The sequence below is a fragment of the Lepidochelys kempii genome, chromosome 16, assembly GCF_965140285.1.
Source record: "Lepidochelys kempii isolate rLepKem1 chromosome 16, rLepKem1.hap1, whole genome shotgun sequence".
NCBI classification, from domain to species: Eukaryota; Metazoa; Chordata; order Testudines; family Cheloniidae; genus Lepidochelys; species Lepidochelys kempii.
This window is the reverse complement of record NC_136395.1, coordinates 9,094,910-9,115,839: the sequence shown is the minus strand read 5'-3', so window position 1 is coordinate 9,115,839 and position 20,930 is coordinate 9,094,910. Positions and strand designations below refer to the sequence as shown.

Here is a 20,930-nt window from a genome sequence, read left to right as displayed (position 1 = left end):
GCAGAGGGTTGGGGTGTGATGGTGAGAGCTGCGGAGTGGAGCTGGGAATGAGGGGTTCAGGGTGTGGGAGGGGGCTCTGGGCTGGGGCAGTGTTGCAGGAGGGGGTCAGGGTTGGGCTGGGGGTGCAGGCTCTGGGGTGGGGCAAGGGATGAGCGGTTTGGGGAGGCTCAGGGCTGAGGATAGGGACGCAGGGTTACCTCAGGTGGCTCCCAGTCAGCAGGGGTGCTAAGGCAGGCTTCCTGTCTGTCCTGGCACCGCGGACTGCGCTGCGTCCCGGAAGCGACCAGCAGCAGGTCTGGCTCCTAGGCAGAGGTGCGCAAACGGCTCTGCGTGGCTCTTGCCCACAGACACTCCCAGCTCCCATTGGCCGGGAAGCCGGTGCTTGGAGAGGAGGCAGCGCGTGGAGCCCCATGGCACCCCTGCCTAGGAGCCAGACCTGATGCTGGCTGCTTCCAGGGTGCAGTGCAGTGTCAGAACAGGTAGGGACTAGCCTGCCTTAGCTGAGCAGCACATCCAATAGGACTTTTAATGGCCTGGTCGGCAGTGCTGACCAGAGTCGCCGCAACCCAGTGCCTTACATTCTGCAACCCAGCACTGGGTCGCAACCTGCAGTTTGAAAACCACTGCCTTAATCAACAGATTTGTGTGGATTCTCCATGTATCCGATGAAGTGGGTTCTAGCCCACAAAAGCTTATGCCCAAATAAATCTGTTAGTCTTTAAGGTGCCACCGGACTCCTTGTTGTTTGTGTGGATTCTGTGTCTTATATACTTATAGTCAAAACAATTAAGTTATTAGCTTTATTCCTTTAAGCATTGCAAATCCAACAGAACACTGAATTATTTTCTGGTTTACATACAGAATTGTTGACTAAATTTCATATGTAGAATATCTTTAGTAACAGTGATCAGACACAAGCTAAGAGATCCCAGACTGACTTTGCAAGACTGGCACTTAGAAAGGCCCCTCCAGCATCTTAGTAAGCATGGCACCACCCTAGGGCACTGGTTGTTTCAGTACGGAAACAACAACAACAGGCAGACCTAATAATCCAGTCCCCAATTTCTAGCAGGAATGCCAATTCATCAATAGATACAGCCACCAAAATTATTCCACAAATGCTTTTACCTACAGGATGCAGTTGGAAGGAACACCTTAAAAACAAAGAAGTTTGTCCCTTAATAGTAAGTTTTTGGATTTTCCCTATGGACTAAATGAAATTTGCTCAGCCAAAGTGTAAACAATTGCCTTTGTTAAGGAGCTCTGAACGTATTAGTTCAATAGATACAGAGAATCCCCAAAAGCTACTGGAATAAAACATTCTGCCTCTCAGACACCAAGCATAAAATGATCAGTTGGCCTTAGTGGCAACTGTTGGAACCAAAAAAAATACTGAGGTGGGAGAAACATAGGAAGAGAAAAGAAAATTACCTTCTTTTAAACCTAAAATCCACATGGTATCCAAAGCATCAATTAACGTAAGACCGAGTCCAAACCACTCGCTGTAGGATTTGGACAAAGGTTTCAGTTCATCATGTCCCCAGGCAAACTCTTTATAACCTTTCCATGCATGGTGGAATGCTTTTATCACAGCCATCTGACGTTCATTTACGGGCACTGTGAATGGAAATCAACACCTTGTTGAAGAATGCTGAAGCTCAGAGTTATGCAGCCACATGAGACTTTTCTCCACAAACCCTACCCAAAATCAAGAGCCCTCATCTCTGCAACTAAAGATTACATTACACTAGCTTCAGTTACCTCAAGTTATTCCTTTTTAATAGGGTCTTTCCAACCTGCAGTAAGCGGTCAATATTTTTAACCAATGATTTAGTGAGGCAGCAATGGAAATCTCATTAACATTGAACTCCAAAAACAATATTTAGAGAAATATACACAAAAAGCTATGTTAATGATAAAAGAACATTATTAAGGTTGCCAAGTCAAGCATTTTTAACTTAAAATATCCCAGAATTAAGGTTGCCTGTACAAACTTAATTCAGATCCCTATCTCTTTCCTCTACTGCCAAATTTCAAGTCCCTGCTCCAAAACATGGGGGTGCTAGAGCTTTTCAAAGAAAAGACCACCAGAATTTATCAGCAAAACAACTTATTTTCCCTAGCCTTGATCTCAAAAATGGCTGAACAGTTTTGGCTGAAATTTTCCAAAAACAATTCAGCCTGAGGCAGACAGCCAGCATGAAAAATTTCAGCCCAAGTGGTTAAAATCTGGCAAAAAGTTATGAGCAACTGAAGAAAGGGTCTTATTATGGGAGTGTCTGACAACCTTAATAATAGGTGTTGCGACCAGTCCCACCTATATTAAGGGCACTTACACATCAGGCTGCCAGTGCACTGCATGCTATTACAAGTAAAGCCTAGGTTTTGCAACAAACAAGAACTCTCTCCCACTAGCTCATCAGAGAGCAGATTCCCAGATTCTTTGCTGCACTGGGAGAGCAACTGAAGAGTCAGCTGCCTATTCCTGGTAATCCTCAAAAGCAGTGTGTGATGAATTAATGGAGGAAGTCACTTCCTTCCCCCCAACCGGTCTCCAAGGGACCAGCAAACCACTGTTGAGAAAAAGTTGTCCTTTTCAAGCCATCTCTCTAAACAGCTATTTTTCCCAAGGGGAGGGCACTTCTCCTTTTGGGAGGTGGAGCAGAGAGAAAATCAGGCCATGCTGCCTATTTTCAGTGCCACTCCTATTTCTCAATTTCAGGGAGGGAGAAAAAAGGCAAGAGAGATCAAAGGTAGGAGCAAATGTCCATTTAAACAAGGGGAGGAAGGTTGTGCATGAAGGCATGCACATACGGGGAAACCAGGAAAAAAATGGTAGTAAGATATATTTATATGGGAAAAAGTCTCTAAGGTGCCACAAGTACTCCTTTTCTTTTTGCGAATACAGACTAACACGGCTGTTGGTCCCTCCCATACAAATGACAGGTTTCAGAGTAACAGCCGTGTTAGTCTGTATTCGCAAAAAGAAAAGGAGTACTTGTGGCACCTTAGAGACGAACCAATTTATTTGAGCATAAGCTTTCATGAGCTACAGCTCACTTCATCGGATGCATAAGTATGCATCCAATGAAGTGAGCTGTAGCTCACGAAAGCTTATGCTCAAATAAATTGGTTCGTCTCTAAGGTGCCACAAGTACTCCTTTTCTTTTTATAGGAGGTATTGCTGCTGCAGAAATAAAGACAGCACTTTCCTTAAGGATAAGTAAGTATAGTTTAAATATACTCAATTTAATAAATCACTCTGAGGCTTATGGTTTATTGTGGTTTGTTTTTGGTAATGAAATGGAAGATTCAATGTTTGCATGCAATATCCAGGACAAGGTTAGGGTACAGATGCATGTGCCCAATATATATCAGAAGCAAAAAAACCACACTTCATTTGGGAGCGGCAAGCAGGCAGAGGTGAGCTGCACAGTGGCAGCAAGTATAGCACGCAGTCTATTGATACATGATCTGGCAATTACAGCCATGTATGATACTGTGCCATGGTAACAACTAGTACAGCTAATGCAATATTCGTGCATCAGTATTTTCATATTCTCAGTTCTCAGCATTATTTGTGAATCACCAGAAACCTTGAAAAAACATGAACCTGTTTTGTCACAGCAGATCAAGTATGCTGCAGGATTTAGATGTTCTAGATGAACAATGCATAATCTCTTTTCAGTCAGTTCTTCCCCTTCCCACAGGAAGCAACTCTTTCTCAGGTAAAAATAGCAGATTTAAGGGATGGCATAACTTTGACCATGAATCTAATAGGGAGATATAAACACCTAAATCTCATGGTCAATAATGAGAAAGGTGATGGTCTGTAGCCCATTACCTGGCTCTTTCTGATCTTCCACTTCCACAGACGATGGTTTTTCTGGTTCCTTTATTTTACTGGAAGGAGATTCAGTGATTTGGTCAGGTTCTATCACTGCTCCTCTCCAACTGCAAGTACAAGGTATTTCAATAATATTTAACTAGATTAAAATAGAGACAAGAGTTAAAATGAATTATCCTTATCTCTACTGTCAAACATTGTTCATTTCATATTTTCACAACAGACTGATAAACAGGGAACTAAATATCAGAGGGGTTGCCATGTTAATCTGTATCCACAAAAACAACGAGGAGTCTGGTGGCACCTTAAAGACTAGCAGATTTAATCAATATTAATGAGCCAATAAGTGATCTTTTCCTATTTTGTGCCATGATCAAAATCTCATTTAGTTCCCTAAAATATGAGGAGTCTGGTGGCACCTTAGAGACTAACAGATTTATTAGGGCATAAGCTTTTGTGGGTAAAAATAAACAAAAAAAACCAAAAAACCCACTTCTTCAGATGCATGGAGTGAAAATTACCAATGCAGGCATAAATATACTGATGTATTAAGAGAAGGGAGTTATTTTACAAGTGGAGAACCAGTGTTAACAAGGCCAATTCAGTCAGGGTGGATGTGGTCCACTCCCAGTAATTGATGAGGAGGTGTCAAGTGGACCACATCCACCCTGACTGAATTGGCCTTGTTAACACTGGTTCTCCACTTGTAAAATAACTCCCTTCTTTTCATGCATCAGTATATTTAAGCCTCCATCTGTAATTTTCACTCCATGCATCTGAAGAAGTGGGTTTTTTGGTTTTGTTTTTTGTTTTTTTTTACCCACGAAAGCTTATGCCCAAATAAATCTGTTAGTCTCTAAGGTGCCACCAGACTCCTTGTATTTTAGGGAACTAAATGAGATTTTGATCATGGCACAAAATAGGAAAAGATCACTTATTGGCTCATTAATATTGATTTGAAGTCAGTGATTTCTTCCAGGCAAATGGTAATGAACCTTTTATTGAACTGAATTAAGAAATATGAAGGCTTTTAGGATTCCATGAAACAATTGCTGCTGTAATGGAATTTCTTAAAGGAATCAGAAATGTACAAACTCAAAATGTGTGAAAGATCATTGCATTTGAAAATATTACAGGTGTTGACTTCCAGGTCTGAAATTATTGCATGAATCACTTCCAATTGATTAAAACAGTCTCATGCAAATGAGCATTACCAATTCAACTGTGAACACAGGACAGGGCTGCCCGGGAGGGGGAGTGGGGGGGTGTCAAGTGGGGCAATTTGCCCCAGGCCCCCAAGAGAGTTTTCACAGGCACGTCCTTCAGTGCCGCTGAACACACCCGGAGTGAAGAACCCGCCACCGTTTCTTCCGCTCCGGGTCTTCGGCGGCAATTCGGCGTCGGGGGTCCTTCCACTCCATGTCTTCGGCGAAGTGCCCCAAAGACCCAGAGCGGAAGGACCCCTGGCCCCCTGAATCCTCTGGGCGGCCCTGACACAGGATAGCAGTAATGTAAAGTGCTTGTTTTGTTACATGGTTTCCTCAACAAAGTGGCATCATAAATCAGTTTGGAAAAGAATTACATAAGAATTACTAAAAAAGAAAAGGAGTACTTGTGGCACCTTAGAGACTAACCAATTTATTTGAGCATGAGCTTTCGTGAGCTACGAAAAGCTCACGAAAGCTCATGCTCAAATAAATTGGTTAGTCTCTAAGGTGCCACAAGTACTCCTTTTCTTTTTGCGAATACAGACTAACACGGCTGTTCCTCTGAAACCTGTCATAAGAATTACTCCTGAAGGTAAAACCTTTTAAATAGGACCAAAGCCAAGAAAGGTTCACGCTGAGGGTTATCAGTTTTAACAACATCCTTTTATGTATCTGTACATTAACTGAATTTCAATATGAACTTTAGCTACCCCCAGAGAAGCATGGTTTATAGAACTCACAAAGCTTGTATGTTAAAAAAAAGATAGACCTTATAGATCCAGTTACTACTACTGCATTAATACTGACATTGTTACTAGCATACTACAGACCTACACAGAAGTTGTTTTCCGAGATTTACCATCATTGCTGTCAGTAGTGCCGCTCTACCAGTGGTCGCAATGGCGGGAGTGCTTGGGCAGATAAGATTCTACAACCACCGTGCGAGGGTTTCGATGAAATGATGGCTAGAACACTAGTGCAGACTCGGTGCCACTGCCCGCACCAACTGAGCTGCACCAGTGGCAGCAAGGGTGAGAAAAATGTTAGGAAATTATATCTCGTGTAAACATACCACAGGTATCTGTGGTCAACTTTTACTATGCTCTCTATATTGAGCAATGAAGTCAAACGCTATTGCTTATTCCCAAATTAAGTGAACACCATGATTAATACACCAGAAAGTTGCAATGCTTTCACAATACTGGTTAATATGGTGAAAGTAGCACAGCCTCCTTAGAGTGGATGCAGTGACATCAGTATGAAGGTGCTTTATACAAATATTGCTATTCCCATATGGGTAGGGGAATAAGCTATTCCAATATAAGGCACCTTTATATTTGTATAAGTTCATCCATACCACAGGTTAGTATGCATAATTACACTGATTAAAAAATCCTAAAAACACACCCACCCCGACAGACAGTTATACCCATACAATTTGCAAATGTACATCAGGACTAAGATAATGATGATTGTGCTATTGTATTAGCATCTAACACAGAACAAATTGATAAGAGTGAAATAATCTTACAGACTGCAAATTTTTCAGGGCAAGGGCTGCGTCTACCTGTGCATTGGTACAGTGCTTAGTTTAATAGGGCCTCAAATCTTGAGTGGAGCATATAAGTAAAATAACATTCTAGGCAGACAATGAAAAGCCCTCACAAATTTGTACATTCATCTTATTCCCAATAGATTCTGAGAGAATAAAAATAAAACTAGAAGACTGCTCCAGCAAATCGTAACTTGTTGGAAATATTTCTACCTACCTAATAATGGACTTTTCTGTTTTCTCTTCTTTATCAGCCTGGCCAGGTTCTTCCTCAGTCTTGCCAGCAACATCTTGGGCCTTTATTCTTGCATCTCTCCGTGGCGGTCTGATCTGCAGATTAGGCGGACCACGTCGGACGTGAAGCGGCTTTGAGCGTTTCTAAGAAAGAAAGGCAAAAGTAAATCAAGATGCATATGATCTACTGCATGGGTGGCCAATACGCAGTCCCAAAGCATCCCAGAGTTGTACAATGCAATCTGAGAACACCCTCATTTTTAATATAGAGATGTAGTGCAGGGGACTACAGGTCACAGCATGCAACCTTTCATCTTAACCAGACAGGCCGAGGAGGAGGGAAATCATGTTTGAATTTTTTACCTCTGGTAAAACTGTACATAGCTCCTTGGGTAACAGTTATCGGTGAAGATATTAGGCTACTTGTATCATTACCAGGTATATACATAACACAGAGCACTGTCAAAAATGTGAACTTATTATACACATATATATAACTAGGTGCAATAATTGATACTAGTTATAACAAAGAGATGCATTACTAAGGGCTTACACATGCAGAAGTGATCCAATATCAGGAATTATTTTTCGTAATAGATGCACATTATACAAATTAGAAGAAAGCACCACATGAGAGATCATTTTCATTTAAAACAAAGAATCCTAAATTCCCTGAACTAATTGTGCGAACAGGAGAATGTGTGTGGAAACACAAACACACACACACGCACACTTTAAACAAAGTTCCTTTTTCCTATCACTCCCCCAATGAATTTATTGGAAACCAGACAGTTTGTATGACCCGTTAGGAGTGTATCCATAAAATAAATAACTTTCACACACCTGCAGAGCATCTCAGAGTTAGAGAGCTACTAGATTTATTATTATTTCCACCTCTTCTGGGAAGCTGTTGCAGTTTACCAGAGATGTTGACTATCCCCTGCCTCATATTCAACTGTGCACACTCTAGCCAGCCACAGAGCCTGGGGGCTGCTCAAATTTCCAGGACTGAGGTTTGGAGAGCTCCACAGCAGGTCAGAGCACATATTGCTGAATGAGAGGCAGGCAATGGTGGGTATGCCTGGGCCTAGGCCAAGCACAAGCAGATTCCTCAAGATAGTAAGATGGAGCCTAGAATACCAGGTCACAAAAGCCTGAAGTATCAGCACTGACAAGCACACCAGTGGTTTAGGAAACATACTGAACACAAGTTCACTATTAAATAAAGCCCACATGATGTCAACTGAGAATTCCAGAAATATCCTACCCCCACCTCCCAAAATGCTTTCATTGAGTATTAGTGATCCTATTAGACAGCTGACTAGCTCCTTCAGACTGAGCTAAGAAGAGAGTTCTCAGAAATCAGAGCAATTCTCTTCTCTTTAAGTCTATGGATACATACAAAAGCCAGAAATACTACACTGGAACCAAAGCCTTTCTTGAGAGTTGACTTCTCTACCTATAGGAAATTAATTCTTATAACAGGCCTTCGTTTCTTTTTCCATTACAGCTGTTGGAATTAAATGCTATTTGCAGCTTTCACAAACACTAGGGTTAAGAAGAACATTTTTCCTTGCAATACCTGAAGTGAAAGCTCTGGGTAGTTAGCATCTGCTTTCTGTGGTTCTGGTAAAACAGCTGGATTTGCTGGTTTCAATCCAGGGATTTCTGGTTCTGTCTTCTGATCTTCTGCTGATTTGTTCGTTAGACCTATACGGATAAAATACATTCAGTACATATCAAACTACCTGGCATAAGGAATTAACACTTTCGATGCTAGCTGGAAAACTAACTCTCCCCACACCAAATGTAGACAAGCACAAAGGTAGTCACCTGTATTTTATATGCAAGTGATACCTTTTTTTTTTGGGGGGGGGGGGGGGGAGGCTACAGATCTTGCATGTCTAACTGAAAGTGTTAAACTACAAGCCTCCATAATAATAGATTTGGGGTTTTTTTGTTGATTTTTTTAAAAACAAAACAACAACTTTTCAATGCTGAAAGAAGACAGTGTTGAAGGCAAACTTGGACCTCTTTCCCTAAAGTGCTTAAAAAGAGTTCAACCCTTCTGCATAATCACAATGAAGAGAGAATTGTTTTTCTTATCCTCTAAGTCAGTGGTTCTTAACCTTTACTGCAGCCTGCACCCCTTTGGTTCTCAAAATATGTTCTCGCATCCCTTATCAAAAATCGTTGAAGTAGGTCAGTTCTTTAAACCTAGATATATTTTTTTGTTTGTATATTACAGTAATCGTTAAAAAATGTATAATGTTAAAAAATACATAAGTTTGATGAAACAAAGTAGATGTACTTATGTGCCTGTGCTTAATTTGTGTTTTCGATGATGTACCTTCTAAAAAAATCTGGCCTGTCTCGCACCCCCAGAAATGGCATCTCGCACCCCCAGGGGTTGCGTGCACCCCAGGTTAAGGACCACTGCTCTAAATCTTTAGGTTTGGGCTGTTTTATTTATTTTTTAAACTAAGTACTAAGGATGTTTGCATCCTCTAAACTCACTATTAGCCAAAACAAAATGTCACTTCAGATATTCAGGATAAAGAACCAAAATGAACTAACTGTTATTCAAATTTTTTAAAAAAGGGATGGATAGAGTAATTTCTACCTGAACATTTGCAATAAAATGTATGTAACATTAACTAAACTTCTGAATAAAATATTTTTTTCTGGCAGACATTGAGCACATCTTGCAAAAATGTAATTACAAAAACTAAGAACATGCAATCTTTTAACCACTTATGACATTTATTAGGGCAACCTTAAACTGTATGGAAGACGTACTTTTCCACTGTTCCCCCACGTTTGTGTATGAAATGACTCCACAGACTGCCAAGAAGGCAAACAGGAAGAGAATTACACTCCGCTGTAGTCGAGAAAGCTGCTTCCATTTCTTTGAGAAAAAAAATAAATAAGAGAAAGACTCTTTAGCATGACAAGTAGAAAGCCAGCCCATTGCTGTCAAACCAACCAACCCATGGAAGTTCTTTTAGAGTAATAAATATGAAATTGATTATGTGTAGGTTTTACACTGTTTCCTATTTTGAAAATCGATCAGTTACTTTGTCATGATATGGAAAGTAGCAACGCAGCATGCTAGCATATGGTAGGCTGGGTCTGAGAACAAATCAGGGCCAGTCACTGGCGAAGTCTGTAGAGCCTAGAGAAATTGCACTGTGATAAATATCCTGGACAGAACATCAACTACAGTACAAAGATCTTTACAGCAACCTTTCACTGGCTGATCTATGCATCTGTCCGGATGTGGTTCTGGAAAAGAGCCCAGAGGCTCCTCCCTTCTGGCCAGCGAAATGTACATAAGGGACGTGCAAAGCAGAAGAAAAATAGGGGTGAGGAGGAGGGGGGAGAGAGAATGAAAAAATATGACAGGTTTCAGAGTAACAGCCGTGTTAGTCTCTATTCGCAAAAAGAAAAGAAGTACTTGTGGCACCTTAGAGACTTGAGATTTGAGCATAAGCCTTAGAGACTTGAGAGATTTGAGCATAAGACTTGAGAGATTTGAGCATAAGCTTTCGTGAGCTATAGCTCACTTCAATTAAGTGAGCTGTAGCTCACAAAAGCTTATGCTCAAATAAATTGGTTAGTCTCTAAGGTGCCACAAGTACTCCTTTACTTTTTGTGAAAAAATTATGTTAGTGCATCAAAGCAGGAAACTTAAAAATAAAATAAGCATCTCAAGCTGGATAGGAAAAGCAAGACACTCCACCTCGGACAATCACTCTTTGTGAAACTTATATAAACTAGAGACTGCCACCAAAAAAAGACAACCATCCACATTCAGCTTTGGGAAAGTTCAGTAAACCAACAGCATAATTAACAAGAAAGTAAAACAAAAGACTGTTCACAATTAAGGACAATCCGATGAAATCAGCAGCCAGAGAAGAGTAAAAACCAGCCTTCTATTACGTATGTTCAGTAAACTGCATTTAGTGATAGCATTTTGGGTCTTGTCTATTTTAGTGCCCTCACACCATACATACCATTTCACTCTTTTTGTTTTTTGTTAAACCAGTGTAACAGCTTGCTGCTAACTTTTTGCACTAAGAAACCCTTCCCACACTGGGCAAAGCAGCATTTGGGCACATCCCTCAGTTTCCCAGAAGCTCTTCTGCCCCACGGTACTTCCCACAAACCTTGCACTCTACTCCTACCAGGGTTGAGACACCAGGTGCATCCACATTGTTGCAAGCAACCACAGGCCACAAACATTTCAGTGAAGGCTGACATGTCAACACACTTCACTCTGCCAAGCGGCATAGACATATGTTCCCTGTTATTCCCTAAACTGCTGACTGTACAGCAGAGATCCCGAACTGTGGGGCACACTGCCCTAGGGAGGGAACAGAGAAACATTTGGGGAGGGGGCAGCTGGAGCCCAGGCCAGCCGAGGCCCAGGCCAGCCCGGGGAGTTGGTGGGGGGGCATAGAGGGAAATCCATCCAGCTCTGTTCCTGGGCCCAGTCCCCTTTACTCCTGCTTATGTTTCCTGCTCCTGGCTCCGGGGGCAGGGAATCACAGACGAGGTGGGGGGGGGGGGTTGAGGTAAAAAGTTTGGGGACCACTGCTGTACAGTGATCTTGTACATCCCTCCCCCAATAAAAAGGGTGAGATGTTGATATTGCTCAATCTTCTATGTCACCTTTTATCACAACTACCTCCTGGGCTACCTGTATCCTTATCCCCAATGTGGTTCCCTAGGACAAGTACAAACGCGGCAGCTCACCAGGATGGAAAGGGAATGAAAGATGGTAATGCTTTCTCCTCATTTCTCTCCTGTCTCAAGAGGAAGATGAAGGTGTGTAACCCCAGACCACCACCCCCACCATGAGCATGTTCACCAGCATCCTACCTCTTTTCCTTGAGATGGGTAGGATAAAAGGTGAGGCGGACGGGACCGGATGACATCTAGTGTCCAACCTGCCCCTCTAGGCATATCCTACCTCTTTTCTTTAGACTGGGAAGAGAGATGTTGCCCTCTGTCACCCACCTTCCCTATGCAGGGGTGCCTTATGCCCTCTTCCTCACTATCTAGGGTGCCCTTTCGGGGTGTGGGGGGGAATGGGCACTCCCTCACTGATACTGCCACTGCCTGTCCTCCGCACCCCTGCCTCAGCGTCTGAAATACCCCCAACCCTCCTCCACATCAAGTGGGGAGCACCACTCCCATAAGGGCTCTGCCCCCCCCCCACCTTTCAAACAGTGGGGGGACTTTCCCTCTTCCTTTGACTGTAGGGGAAAACACCCCCTCCCCCAGCAGGGTCTCCCCTCCCCCAGCGTCCGCCCTCTCCAGCGGGGGAGGGGGGCGGGGCTGCTAGGCCCCCCCTGAACCTCCAGCAGGGGGCAGCGTCTCCCTCACCCAGCGGAGGGGCAGGCCCCCTCACCGTCCATGAGACCCCCTTCAGCAGGGAGGGGGCGGGGCGGCCACATCACCTGGGCCCCTCCCCTTCCCGCAGGAAGCAGGCCCCCCACCCGGGCCAGGTCCCTCCCTTCCCCTCACCCTCCAGCAGGAGCGCCTCCTCCAGGCCTTGCTGTTGTTGTAGCCGCCTGCCCCCGCCGCCTCCCCGAGGCTCAGGGTCACCGAGATGAAGTCCCGTCTCGGCGGCGGCGAGGCCGAGAACATAACGGCGGCTTCAGGAAGCAGAGCCCGGCCCGCGCACCGCTCCCAACCGCCAGCCGCCGTCCGCCGCAACCGCCATTATCCTGCCTCCCGGCCGCCGCGGAGCCGCGCCAGACGAGCCCGCTTCCGGGTGCCTCTCTAGCCTCACGCCCTGGCGGGACTCTATGGCGGCCCTAGCAACAGCCTCCCGCTTGTGTGCCTAGCAACGCCCGGCCTTGGCTGCCATGCGGGCACCAGAGATGCCTTGCTCCCCGTTATCGCTCATTGCGCCGCTGCCAGGGGGAGCAAACCTCACTGTGAAACAGCTCCCCCGCCCCAGGCATCCACCAAGGCGTAGGGCCTATGAAATGCAAAAAAACAGGACAACCCAGCACCCTCCCCGGCAAGGCAAGCCTACCACAATCCCAACCACAAGGCAACTCCGCAACCCCGCTTCAACAGCCACTGCTAGTCTCCAGAGAGATAACGCATAGAGATAAGAGATCAGTGACATCCCAGGCCTCCTCACTCTCGTGTGACTCCAGCCCTCTCTCACACGCGTGCCGCGCACTTCCGTGTTGGTGGCAGGCAGCTGCTGGATTTCCAACAGTTTTGATCTGTTATTGCTTAAACGGTGGAGGTGGGAACACTGCAGCACCTTCGGCTGGACGCAGAAACTTTTAACACTGGGTATCCCAGAGTATTGTGATAATCATGCAGATCTTTAGACCCAATTTAAAAAGACCCAGCCAATTAAATGGTTTTTCTGACAAAGCCATTAAAAAAAAAATAACTGGCCAGGCCAGTCAAGTCAAATACTGGTCAGGTGGTAACCCAAATCCACCAGCCAGGCAGGGCACTTAGTGCAGAATTTGATCACCCTTTGGCTACAGGTAGGGATCATTTCACCTGTCATCACAATGCAGCCACAGTGGGGGTGAGGCACAGCAACTGGTTTACCAAGGCCACTTCAGCGAACGTAGCTAGGGTTACCAACTTTGGTTGGACAAATTCCTGGAGGTTTCATTGCATGCCATTATCTTTAATTAAAGGTTAACCTTTAATTCCTGCAGACTCCCGGACAATCCTGGAGGGTTGGCAACACTAAATGCAGCTCAACATGCAGCCACAGGGAGCCCCTAGGTCACAGGGACCCCACCAAGCTCCAGTGTGAAATGCTTCAGGGCACACCTTGAGGGGTCTTGCGTGCAAGCTCTGCAGCAAGAACACCTAGTTCTTGAAAAGCACATTGACTCTTGAGGCCATTGGGGAAGTAGGGTGCTCTCCTTTGATGACCTCCCTGACTTGTGCACATTGCAAATTTCTCCCACTCCCACCAGTATTTAGCAGGAAACCTCCACGCACTCTCTCGAATGTCCTTCACAAACACACTCGTCCTGAACGCATTAGTGAATCCCCTCCCACAAGGCTGATATTGCACAGGAATTTGGAGCAAGGAGGATCACACACTAAATCATGGCTCATGCAGCTAGGGAGAACAATCTCATAGGTTAAATTTGCTAACGTTGGCACTGTGTTTAACAGTTGCACACAAGGCTATGTAAGAGTTTAGCACAGGACATGGTGAAGAAGAATCATAGTTAATTGAAACTGCAGGGAAAATGGAGGGGGATAAGATGTAATTATGTGAATTGGGATATGCTAGCTAAATTGTCCCAATATCTGTAAGAGAGACAAGGTAGGTGAGGTCATAGCTTTTATTGGACAAACTTCCATTGGTCAGAGAGACAAATTTTCAAGCTACAACACAGAGATCTTCTTCAAGTCTGGGAAACAATCAGAATGTCACCGTTAAATACAAGGTGGAAGAGATCATTAATAATGCTAAACTAACATATTTCAATTTATGTTAACATATTACTTATGCTAAACAATCTGTTCCACCTCGTATTTAGCTCTGACACTCTGATTAAGTTTCCCAGATCTGCAGAAGAACTCTGTATAAGCTCAAAAGCTTCTCTCTCTCACCAACAGAAGTTGCTCCAGTAAAAGATATTCTTCTTCTAGTGATTGCTCATATTGATTCCGATTAGGTGTGTGCGCACGCCACATGCTACAAACTTTTCACGAGAAAGTTTTTCCTTAGCAGCTCCCGTCAGGTCGGCTGTGGAGCCTCCTGGAGTGGCGCCTTCATGGTGCTGAATATATGCCCCTGCCGACCTGGCCCCTCCTCAGTTCCTTCTTACCGCCAGGGATGGTTGTTGGAACTGCAGTCGCTTGTCTAGCAAATGTTTCCCTTAGCGTACTTTCTGATAGTTGTAGTTTAGCTCTTAGTTAGTTGAATAGTTAGTGTATATGGTGCATATAGTGGTAGATAAGGTTTGGGAGTGGGCTTTTTTCCCAATCCCTAAACTCCCCTCCGCCCCCGCCCTTGGGCTCTGGGGCATGCCACGAGGCCAAAGGTTTAAACCTTGCGGAGTCTGCAGCAAACCTATGCCAATGAGTGACCCCCATCACTCGTGTCTAAGGGAGGCACAACAGACTGACAAGTGCAAAATCTGTATAGCTTTCCGCCCTAGGACGAAAAAGGAGCGAGACTTCTGCCAGAAGCAACTGCTCACGGAATCTGCTCTTTGCCCCCAGCCTGCCACGAGCCGTCAGGACCTGGCCCCGAGCGTGTCCATACAGAGCGCCCCGGCACATGACACAGTGCCGAGGAAAGATCTAGTCTAAGAGACCCTCCGCACTGGTGCTCCTCGGCACCGCAAGCTTCAGCCCAGCACTGCTCCCACTTGCCGGTGCTGCACGAGCACTATAGAAAGACCGACAGGGGGTGCTCCCCGGTACTGAAGACAGCGGGACCAGCATACGCATCACCAGTGCTTCCCGCGAAGGAGCACTTGGCACCCAAACAGCAAGAGTCAGAGCAGTCGACTTCGGTTTCCCTGGGGGGGACCGTTGAGCCCAGTGCCCAGTGACTCCCTGGAGCAGTGCCAGGTAGAGAAGCTAGAGCTGCCCTCCACCCCGGACATTTTTGAAGCCACTAGAGATCTCATTGCCATGATATGGTACCCCAGCCCCCGGCGGTCAGGGACAAGCCTCCAGTGCTGTATCGTCTGGCACCATCTAGAGGCAAGCCAGCCATGATGAGGCGATTACCATCACCTGTCCGGCACCGGTCACCTCGGCACCGCTCCTGATCACTGTCGCCGAGATACTGTTCTCAAGCACCGGGTTCTGGACATGCTCCCCGGCACCAGCAGGGAGACGCTCCCCTTCCCTGGCACCACGAGAGGAGCGGCACCAATCCCTGCACCGAGAGGGGAGCAGCACTGATCCCCAGCACCATACTCTCTGCACCAGTCCCTAGCACCGATCCCTGACACGGGCATCTCGGCAGCGGTCCCCAGCACAATACCCTTCGGTGCCACCGTGGCCATCACGGTCGAGATCGGTCTCGTCCGACTCCTTCTATTCTCGCTGCTGCAGGCACACCGGCAACGGAGGGAGACACCACCGGCATGGCACCCCCAGTGGCAGCCCCCCAGCGCAATGACCCTTTTGGACCTCCTGGGTTTACCCTCAGGCCCAGGGCTCCCTCACCAGGGACTCCTACTTGGTGGCCTCCAAGACCCGAGCGCTTCAACCATCTAATGACAGGCCTATGACTCGGGGATCCGAGATGATGTTGGCACAAGCCTCATCGCCTGTCCAGGTTGCCGCCAAGTCAACTCCAGTGCAAGTCACACTGCAGGGCTAGGCTACTGCCACTGCAACAGTGGTTGCCTCAGAGGCTCCCAGCACTGACCAGGAGGAGATTAGAGAGCTGGAGGGTCAGGAGGACCCCATGCCACCTGTGGCCTCCTCATCTTTGTCCCTGGACAAGGCGGTGGCAGGGGCTTCTACTTCGGGTCCTCCACTGATTGACCATTGGGCCTACCAGGACCTTCTGCAGAGGATCACCCATAACATGGGGTTGCAGGCAGAGGAGGTTGTCGAACCTGAGGACTCCATGGTTGCCATCCTCACACCAGAAGGCCTATCCAAGGTAGTTTTGCTCCTGATAAAAACAATCCAGAGCAACATTAAGTCTCTGTGGCAGACCCCTGCCTCCATCCCACCTACCACTAGAGGCGTGGAGCGCAAGTACCTCATCCTTTCTAAGGGGTACAAGTACTTGTTCTCACACCCGCAGCCATGCTCTCTGGTAGCGGCCACGGTTAATGAGAAGGAGAGGCAGGGGAAGCAGGGGCCAACCCCTAAATCCAATGAGTCGAAAAGGATGGACCTTTTTGGAAGAAAGGTCTACTCTCTGGGGGGCCTGCAGCTGAGGATAGCGAACTAGCAAACTATCCTCAGCAGATATAACTTCAACTCGTGGACCTTCATGGGGAAGTTTAAGGAGCTGATCCCAACAGACTCCAGAGCTGAGTTCTCAGCAATTATTGACAAAGGGAAGGCAGTGGTGTGGATCTCCTTGCAGGCCTCGCTAGACTCTGTGGACTCTGCTGCCTGCACCCTTTCCTCCGGGATAGCCATGAGGAGGAGCTCATGGCTACAAGCGGCCGGGCTGCCCCCTAAGGTGCAGCAAACCCCACAGGACCTACCATTCGAAGACGTAGGGTTATTCTCGGAGCAAACAGACTCCAGGCTGCACAGCTTAAAGGACTCCTGGGCGACTATGAAGCCGTTGGGTATGCACACGCCGGCAACCTAACGAAAACATTTCAAGTCCCAACCACAACAACAGGATTTTTATAGATGTAGGGGCAGGAATGGCAGACACAAACCCTCCCATCCTCCTCCTCCTGGGCAGGGACAGGGCCCAATCAAACCTTCGTCAGGCTCAAAGCAAGCCTTTTGAAGGTCCACCTGAGTACAGAGCACCTGTCTCAGCACCGGATCCTTCCTCATGTTTTTTGAACCATCTATCCCACTTCTACAGTGCTTGGTCCCAAATAACTTCGGACTGCTGGGTTCTTCGCATGGTAGAAGTGGGATATTCTCCCCAATTCTGCTCCTACACCCCCCATCCCTCTTCAGGGACCTCTCTCATGAGCAACTCCTTATCCAGGAGGCGCAGATGCTCCTCGCCATAGGAGTGGTGGAGGAGTTTCCTCAGGAGCTCAGAGGAAAGGGATTCTATTCCTGATACTTCCTAGTCCCCAAAACCAAGAGGGGTCTCAGACCTATTTTAGACCTGCGAGGACTCAACAAGTTCCTAGTGAAGTTGAAGTTCCTCATGGTCTCCCTCAGTACAATTATCCTTTCTCTGGATCCAGGTGTCTGGTACGCTGCCCTTGACATGAAAGATGAGTACTTTCACAAAGCTATTCAGCCTGCACACAGAAGATTCCTACTGTTTGTCATCAACCACAAACATTATCAGTTCACTGTCTTTGGCCTGTCAACAGCCCCCTGAGTGTTCACCAAGTGCATGTCAATCATAGCAGCCTTCCTCTGAAGGAGGCAGGTGCAGGTATACCCAGTGATGAGGTGGAGCCGGTTTGCACCGGTTTACGCGAACCGGTTGTTAAATTTTGAAGCTGGTTTAGAACTGGTTGTTAAAGGGGTGGGCAAACTCCGGGACGCAGGCCACATCCGGCCCGCAGAACCATCCTGTCCGGCCCACCTGAGGAGGCTCCCCTGGCTGAGAATCCCTTTTTAATTTTCACTCACCTGGCGGCACTCCGGGTCTTCGGCAGCACTTTGACAGCAGGCCCTTTACTCGCTCTGGGTCTTTAGTGGCTCTTCAGCGGCAGGCACTTCAGTGCCGCCGAAGACCAGGAGCAAGTGAAGGATGTGCCGCCAAAGACCCGGAGCAACTGAAGGAACCGGATCTTCAGATTTTGGCAGCTCATCACTGGGTATACCCCTGCCTCGACAACTGGCTGCTCAGGGGGCGCACCAGGGAGCAGGTGGAATCTCAAGTCCATTTAGTCAGATCCACTTTTGAGAGACTGGGTCTCCTCCTCAACGAGAACAAGTCAACCTTCTCACTGACCCAAATAATAGCGTTCATCGGGGCGGTGTCGGACTCAGTTCAGGCAAGAGCACTTTTGCCGGAGTCCCGATTCCAAGCCATGACAGACATCATTCAGTGCCTTAGGCAGTACCCCACCACTACAGCAAGGGGATGCCTGAATCTCCTTGGCCACATGGCAGCCTGCACTTATGTGATCCAGCACGCCAGGCTGAGGCTCAGGCCACTCCAGGTGTGTCTCGCTTTGGCCTATCGCCCAGGGCACGACAGCCTAAACTCAGTGGTCACTGTGCTGGAGCAAGTGCTCGAGTCCCTCCAATGGTGGCTCGACCCTCGGACAGCATGCGAAGGAGTTCCCTTCAACAGCCCCCAGCCCTCCTTGTCCCTGGTAACGGACGCATCAGCCCTGGTATGGGGTGCGCATTTGGGAGACCTCCAAAAGCAGGGTCTATGGTCGCAGGACGATCTCTCACTTCAAATCAATATCAAGGAGCTGAGGGCGGTGCAACTAGCATGCCAAATCTTCCAGGCCTGACTAGAAGGCCAGTGCATGGCAGTTATGACAGACAATGCTACTGCCATGTTTTACATCAACAAGCAGGGTGGAGCCCTCTCCTCTCCCCTATGTCGGGAAGCCCTCCAGCTATGGGAGTTCTGCATAGCCCACTCCATTCACCTGGAAGCATCCTATCTACCAGGAGCTCAGAACGCGCTGGTGGACCACCTCAGCAGATCCTTCCACAATCACGAGTGGTCCATCTGGCCAGATGTCATACACTCCATCTTCCAAAGGTGGGGGTTTCCCCAAGTCGATCTGTTCGCCACAGTGCCCAATGTTCTACTCCTTCCAGAAGCACAGCCCAGGCTCAGTCATGGACGTACTCCTGCTACCCAGAGGAGGCCGCCTGCTCTATGCCTTTCCCCTGATCCCTCTCATGCACAAAGTTCTACTCAAGGTCCGCAGGGATGGAGCAGAGATAATTCTGGTGGCACCAGCGTGGCCATGACAACACTGGTACACCACGCTCCTGGGGCTGTTGATGGACGCCCCGATCCTGTTGCCACTCCTCCCCAACCTGATCACTCAGGACCATGGTCGTCTTCATCATCCCGACCTCCAGTCCCTCCACCTCACAGCCTAGAAGCTTCATGGCTGAACCCCATGGAGCTTCTATGCTTGGAACAGGTAAGGGAGATCTTACTTGGCAGCAGAAAGGTCTCCACTAGGGCCACATATCTGGCAAAGCGGAAAAGGTTTACCTGCTGGTGTGACCAGTGTCATATACCCCCACTTCAGGCACCTATATCTCTCATCCTAGAGTACCTTCTGCACCTGAAACAGCAAAGCCTGGCAGCGTCATCCATAAAAGTACCCCTCGCTGCTATCTCGGCCTTCCAACTGGGAGTGTCTGGATGTTCCGTCTTCGCCAACCCCATGGTTGGCCGGTTCCTCAAGGGTCTGGAATGGCTACATCCCCAGATTAGACAGCCTGTTCCTGCATGGGACCTTAACTTGGTCCTCTCCAGACTAATGGGGCCCCCCTTTGAACCACTGGCAACTTGCTCCCTTCTCTACCTGTCGTGGAAGGTAGTCTTCCTGGTCGCCATTAAATCAGCAAGGAGTGTGTCCAAGTTAAAGACCTTTACCTCAGACTTCAGGTGCAACTCAGACCTCACCCAGCCTTTCTTTCTAAGGTTGTGTCACATTTCCATACTAGCCAAGACATATTCCTGCCTGTTTTTTATCCTAAGCCTCATGCCGGTAGCCACGAGCAGTTGCTGCACTCTCTCGATGTAGGGCGAGTGCTAGCATTCTACATCGAGCTCACTAAACCATTCAGGAAGTTGAAGCAGTTGTTCATAGCAGTGGCAGACTGGAAGAAAGGACTCCCAGTCTCATCTCAAAGAATATCTTCCTGGATCACGTCATGCATCCGCACGTCCTAAGAGCAGCCCCAGCACTTACGGCACACTCCACAAAGGCACAGGCCTCATCGACGGCATTCCTGGCCCAGGTCCCGATACAAGAAATCTGCAGGGCAGCAACTTGGTACTCAGTGTATCTGTTCACCTGTCATTATGCCATCATCCAGCACACCAGAGATGATGCAGCATTCGGCAGAGTGGTGCTCCAATCAGCGATTCTATAACTCTGACCCCAGTGCATAGGTAAGGCTTGGGAGTCACCTAATTGGAATCGATATGCGCAATGACTCAAAGAAGAAAAAACATTTACTCACCTTCTTGTAACTGTTGTTCTTTGAGATGTGTTGCTCATGCCCATACAAATACCCACCCTCCTAACCCTCTGTCAAAGTAGCTGGCAAGAAGGAACTGAGGAGGAGCCGGGTCGACAGGGGCATATATTCAGCGCCATGAAGGCGCCACTCCAGGGGGCTCCACAGCCAACCCGACAGGAGCTACTAAGGGAAAACTTTCTGACGACTGTGCACACAGCACACACCTACCTAATTGGAATTGATATGAGCAACACATTTCAAAGAACAGTTACGA

General features: G+C 47.3%; 1 protein-coding gene across 1 annotated transcript in view; it reads right to left on the bottom strand.

The window, feature by feature from the left end:
* MAN1B1 (mannosidase alpha class 1B member 1) overlaps positions 1-12,622 on the bottom strand; it is a 32,542-nt gene extending 19,920 nt beyond the window's left edge. The window contains exons 1-6 of the mRNA XM_073314606.2: positions 12,374-12,622; positions 9,641-9,749; positions 8,424-8,551; positions 6,825-6,985; positions 3,845-3,954; positions 1,432-1,617 (exon numbers count right to left, since the gene is read on the bottom strand). Coding sequence (XP_073170707.2) covers positions 1,432-1,617; positions 3,845-3,954; positions 6,825-6,985; positions 8,424-8,551; positions 9,641-9,749; positions 12,374-12,496 — 817 coding nt within the window. The 5' untranslated portion in view covers positions 12,497-12,622. The remainder of the gene's footprint in view (positions 1-1,431; positions 1,618-3,844; positions 3,955-6,824; positions 6,986-8,423; positions 8,552-9,640; positions 9,750-12,373) is intronic.
* Between the last annotated feature and the right edge of the window lie 8,308 nt (positions 12,623-20,930).